Source organism: Pelodiscus sinensis, chromosome 6, assembly GCF_049634645.1.
Source record: "Pelodiscus sinensis isolate JC-2024 chromosome 6, ASM4963464v1, whole genome shotgun sequence".
Classification (NCBI taxonomy): Eukaryota; Metazoa; Chordata; order Testudines; family Trionychidae; genus Pelodiscus; species Pelodiscus sinensis.
In genome coordinates, this window is record NC_134716.1 from 71,213,883 (window position 1) to 71,219,820 (window position 5,938).

General features: G+C 49.9%; 1 protein-coding gene across 1 annotated transcript; it reads left to right on the forward strand.

The window, feature by feature from the left end:
- The first annotated feature begins 1,130 nt into the window (after positions 1-1,130).
- On the forward strand, positions 1,131-3,854 carry GPR150 (G protein-coupled receptor 150). The gene has a single exon (XM_075932117.1). The coding sequence runs from the start codon at positions 1,704-1,706 to the stop codon at positions 2,976-2,978; it is 1,275 nt and encodes a 424-aa protein (XP_075788232.1). The 5' UTR covers positions 1,131-1,703; the 3' UTR covers positions 2,979-3,854.
- Positions 3,855-5,938: the final 2,084 nt, after the last annotated feature.

Genomic DNA, 5,938 nt, shown 5'->3' on the forward strand with positions numbered 1-5,938 from the left:
GATATTTATATTTTCATTCAGCCCCAACTGTTGTATGTGACCTGTCTATCTTTGACTAGCTTTAAATCTACTTTTCTGACACTGAAATATGTGCATCCATCTCAGTGAACAGCATGAAGGGGATGAGATCAGGTCACCAATGAAAATATAAATACCTGGTGGAAAATGATTTCCTAAAGCAATATCTAGTTATCAAAGTGTGGACATTCATCCCAACCCCCCAATTTTTCAGTTCCTGTGGGATGCAATTATATTAACCTTAGTCAAAAAACTGTAATTATCATCAATTAGATTAAATAAACACTTTGAGTCAATAGAGAAAGTTATCCCTCTCCCCTTTACTTTAAACTGTTATTTGGTTTGTGAAGAATTTGGCTCTCTCAACATTTTCTGAGTCACTTTATCTTATGTTGAATGGAGGCGTCCCTGCAGCCAAGTGCCATCTGGTGGAAATTTTATTAAACGAGATTGGGTGTAGGGAAGAGAGATTCCTTCTTTGAATAAAAACACAAACCAGTTCAAATGAGTAATGGCTCATTTATATTAAATGTTTCAATTTCCTACCCTTCTAGGTTAATTTTTCAAGGGGAGGAGCTGCTATTGAAACAAAGAAAATCTTTTGAAAAATGCCCGAACAAAGCGTTGCCATCGAAGTACAATGTGGTGATGATTAGCATTTCATCAGGAAACGACGCTAACTACAGAATGCAAGAGCTCAACAGGCTGCTTTCTGTTAAACGGGACTCGTGAACAGCTTTACCGTCATTTTGTTTTGATTAAAACAAGATGCCACATTACCCTTTACTTCTGATTTCTTTAAACACTTCCTCGTATTTACGCTGCTCTCAGGGGCGTGTAATAACAACACAGCCCATGACAGAGAATCCTTTAACTTATTTTGTCTGGTATGAAATATTTTGAAACTACCTCGCAGTTTGAAATCCCGAGTCAGATATCTGACCTGTTTCCGCGATTCGTTCCTTCTCACGGCACAGCCCTGAGCACAGAGCTCAGAGGTGGAAATGGCAGTGGGTGATGCGGCGGAGCGAGAGAGTGAAGGCGTGTGGCGGGCACTTTACATCAGGTATTTCGGACAGACAGAGGAGGGATCTGCTCACCACCGGTACGTTAATAAAGGGCTGGAGAGGAGATGAAGGCAGGGGGCGATTGCACGGGTAGGGTGGGGGCCACGCTGGACAGCGGGGACCGGAGACTGTTCCCTGGTTCAGGTGTTGGGAATAGAGATGAATGCTGAAATGCAGCGGCGAGGGGAGACAGTTGCGCTCGGAACCAGAGAGGTCCGGTTACCGTGTTGGGCTTACTATAGTTGCTTTGTTAAGGTGGGGTAAGAAGCTAATTGCCTGTCTGGGGAGGATGTTCCTAAGTAGGTGGTATGAAAGAAATTGGCTGTTGGGCTCTGGGGGTGGGGGAAATAGTTGCCGAGTGGGGAGATAATAGGCGTGCTAGCTGCTGTGTGTGTGTGCACAGCCCACCCTCGCTGTGTGCCAGATGACAAGCAAAGGCCCTATATATGCCGCCGGGAAGCGCATTCATCAGTAGCGCGATCCTTTGTCTTGCTTCCCAAGAAAGTTTGTATCCCAAAGAGCAGAGTGGAGCCGCGAGGCGGGCAGGGACGGGGCCAGTGAGCGCCTGGGCTGCTCTGCACAAACTCCGCCTGCCATTTCCCGGGACTGCGGGGAGCCATGGAAGATGCTTTCAGCCTGGACAGATTGTCCCCGGCACTCAACCTCTCGACTGCCCTGCAGCCCGGCTGGAGCCTGAACCTCTCCTCCTCCCCCGGGGAGCCCTGGCCGTCCCTCACCCGGCAGGTGCGAGTGATCTCGGCGGCCGCCATCCTGCTGCTGGGGCTGGTGGGCAATTGCCTGGTGCTGCACCGCCTCTACAGCTGCGGCTGCTGCGGCCGAGGCAGGCGGCGGCGGAAGATGGATTTCCTCATCGCCCACCTGGCGCTGGCCGATCTCTACGGCTGCGGGCTCGCCCTGCTCTCGCAGCTGGCTGCAGAGCTGCTGGGGGCCGCCTGGCCGGCGGAGGACGCCGCCTGTCGCCTGCTCAAGCTACTGCAGGGCTCCGGCCTCCTGGCCTCGTCCAACGTGCTGGTGCTGATCGCCTTGGAGCGGCACCACGTGGTGAGGCGGCCGGCGCACCCGCCGCTGCCCGCCCGGGCCCTGGCCGCGCTGGGCTGGCTGCTGGCGCTGCTGCTCGCCCTGCCCCAGGCCTTCGTCTTCAGACTGGCCCCCAGCCCCGGGGGCAGCCGCTGCCTCAGCGTCTTCGAGCAGCTGCCGCGCTGGCAGGGGCAGGCCTACGGCGTGTACTGGGCCGCCACCGCCTTCCTGGTGCCCGTCAGCCTGCTGTGCTGGGCCTACGGCCGCATCCTCCTCGCCCTCTGGGCCGCCCAGGGGGACAAGCCGGCGGCGGCGCGGGGGGAAGGCGGCAGCGGCCGCCGCCGTCTGGGGTTGCCGGCCACGCGGCCCCTGCTGCTGAGGCTGCCGGCCGCCAGCTGCCCCATGCCCCGGGCCCGGGTTAAGACGCTGCAGCTGACGCTGGTGCTGATCGCGCTCTTCGCGCTCTGCCGCCTGCCCCGCTTCGTGCTGGAGCTCAGCCTGGCCTTCGGGCGCGCCGGGGAGGCCCCGGTCGGGCTGCGGGAGGCGCGGGCGGCGCTCGGCATCGTGGCGGTGACCAACAGTGCGCTGAACCCTTACGCCTACCTGCTCTTCCAGAGCCACCGGCCCTGGGCGCGCCGTCTGCAGAGGAGCCTCTGCCGCGCGGGCCCCGGCCCCACCTGCTGCTGCCCCGGCCCCGAGGGCGAGCCCCGCCGCCGGCCGAACCACCGCGCCCCGCATCGACACCGCCCGAAGGACGGGCCGCCGCCCGGAGCGCAGCCCTGCACCCCAGCGCCGCCGCCCAGCTCCGGCCTCCGGGAGCTCGAGGACACGTCCGCATGCGAGAGCGGCTTCTAATGAGCCTCCCTAGGGGCGACGGACGGAGCCCGCCAGGAGGCACCGCAGCGGAGCAAGCGAGAGGGCACCGAGGGCAGAGCGAGATCTCTCAACATCCTGCTTGGCCCTGTGCCCGCTCATCCCCCCAGCATGTCCTTCACCTCCACCCGCAGTCACTCCGGCGCACAGGCTTTCCTCTCTTCCCATTACTTTCTGCCAACTTTCGCTTGTCACTTCTTCCTGGCCCTCTCAAACATCTCCCCAGCTTTCCCTTCTTTCATTGCCGGAGTGTGAATAAGGACTACGATGGGACTTTAAGTTAACCTCCTCTGAAGAGGTGCCCCAATGCTCCTGAGACACTGATCATTGTGTGCAAGTGATGACAGAAATTCAGTTCCCTAACCAAGCAGAGGGAACAAGCCTCATTCCATCACTCTTGGTAGCCATGTGATGACTAGATGTAATGCTTTTATAGAAGCTGAATTGTGTCTTTTGTATCTTTATTTTATTACAACTGAACTAACTGCTTCCTTGTTCCTTAGGCTATGAGGCTCAAAATTAGGATTTTCAAATGATCACCAATACTTTACAGTTATATACAGACATTTATAGGCAGGGAGGAATTTCAGAAAGCCTTTAACTGAAAGCCTCCTGAAAACAAGCCAGAATAAGATTCTGTATTATGAGGTGGGGTTTTTTCATGTCCTTTAACTATAGCATTATGCTTTGTGTTTTCATTTTTATAGGAGAAGAGTGCAAAAATCAGTGAGGCTGCTGTTGCTATGCAAACTGACTGTTGTACATATGAATAGCTCTATATTTGTAACATTTACAAAGCCTTCTGAATCTTTTTGTTGCACTCTGTGGAGTTAGTAACTCATCTGTAAATAAAATCAATGAGCATATGAAGTGACTACTTCATTTTCTTTAAAGAAACTATTTGAAAGTAATGGTTTCATTTTGTTTCAATTTGGCTGGACTCTACTGCTCTTTCTGTTAATAATTAGCAATGAAGATTGAGTCAGTGGGTTGTGTGGGCAGAGTGTAATGGAAATGTACATGTACAAAACACACCTTGCAAAAGACAAAGATCTTCTACAATTTCTTTATATGCCAGCCTATAGAACAGTAGTATAAATCTCATTTAATGAGAGAACTGATTCTGTCCCTCCTATTGTTTAGGATTTAGTTAATCCCCATGTAAACAATTTGAATATTTTCTAGATGCCCCTTTGGGCCCTATTCACACTTCAGATAAGTGAAACGCAGGGCTACATCCTGTTTTTGAATACATAGGTAAAACTTCTGTTGAGTTGAATGTGAATTGTGCATTTTATGGTACAATGCAGCTCACGGTATACATCAGTACTACTAACATATTACTTTACTTTAATTCAAACAGAGATTTGAGACTGATAAAAATAGTTGTCCTTTAACCTAGTGACAACTTATTCCTGTAGCTCATAGAACCTTAACAATATTCCATAAATGGACTTGGAAGGTCCCACTGATGCTACAGCTGGGAGCAATGTAGCACTGGTACTCCTAACTTAATTGGAACTGTAGTGTAGAAAGGCCTTAAAATCACATTCATATACTACTGGGGTTAAGAAATTGTAATTTTAAATGCAAGTTTAAACTTGTTTACCCTGTGTCTCTACTAGTCTTTTTCTCTCCTAAAGGTTCCTATTGTTGCTATCACATAAATGGTGTTTAATGGTATGTGAATCCCACATAAAGCCCTGAAAGTATTAATGTGGGCCAGAGAGGCTAATTATGTTACCTGATTGCTCCTGGAAGATCCAGGCTTAACTGAACATGCAGAGCCAGTTGGTTAAGAGCAGTTGGTTAAGAACATAAAGCCAGGAAGTTCAGAGCAGAAGTGGGCTGTAGTAATAGGTGGTGTAGTAGGGAGGAAACATGAGGTGGGAAGAATCACCTAGGTATCTTAGCCCTTGAAGAAGGATCAACACATGCAAATTGTGAGGAAGATGCCCTGAGAGAGGCTGGATAAAACGACCAGGAAAACAGCAGCAAAGAGTGGATTGTGCTGAACTTGGCTGCTGGTTAGAGCTTCCAGGGGCTGGAACCTGTTGCAGTGGGTGGAAGAAAGAGTGTTAGCAGAGGATGCCCAATGAAGGAGAGCTGGTATGCCATGCCTGACCACAAGGTGGTGCCCCTTGTGAATGAACCATTCTACGGCAGCTACGCAGTTGGTGATAACGATGATATAAACAAGTATAGACAATGTTCCAATTGACACTTTTAACACTGCTGTCTAACACTGCTGAAATGGAATATAAATGATGCATCTGTTTAAAAATTGACAGTTTGTCTACACTAGCACTCTCACTTGTGGAGCTTCACTGGTATTAGCCACAATGGAAAGTTTTACTGGGGGAAAAAACTAACGTATGCAAAGATTCCAGTTGCATGTGCAAGGTTTCTTTGGTTGTCTTTCAGAACTGTTACTTGGTGCTCCTGGGCAATTCCCTAATGCACAATAGACTAGCATGCTCCAGGGACTAGGGCACTGGAGCTCAGGAAACCAGGGATCTAGTCCTAGCCCAGCCATCAATTTCCTGTGTGACCTTGAACAAGTCACTGTGTCTTTGTTTATTTTTGTTTGATGTTGTGTGTCATTTCCTTTTAGACTGTAAGCCTATTCATGGAGGGGCTATCTTGCTGTACATTTGTACATTGGAGCCCTGATTCCAGTTGAGATGCCTACCTGCAACTGAATACAAATAACCAGTAACAATAATAGATCCTGCTAGACAAGTTTCCTCTCTGCCATTTCAAACTGATTTAGATCCTTCCTAGAAAATTACATTTGAACACAGTTCTCTCTAGAAAAGCGATTTTACATTTTGAAAACAGAGAAATAGATGGAGTCCGAGGGTATGTCTAGACAGCATCCCTCTGTTGGCAGAGGGATGCAGATTAGGCAGGTCAACATTGCAAACGAGGCAGGGATTTAA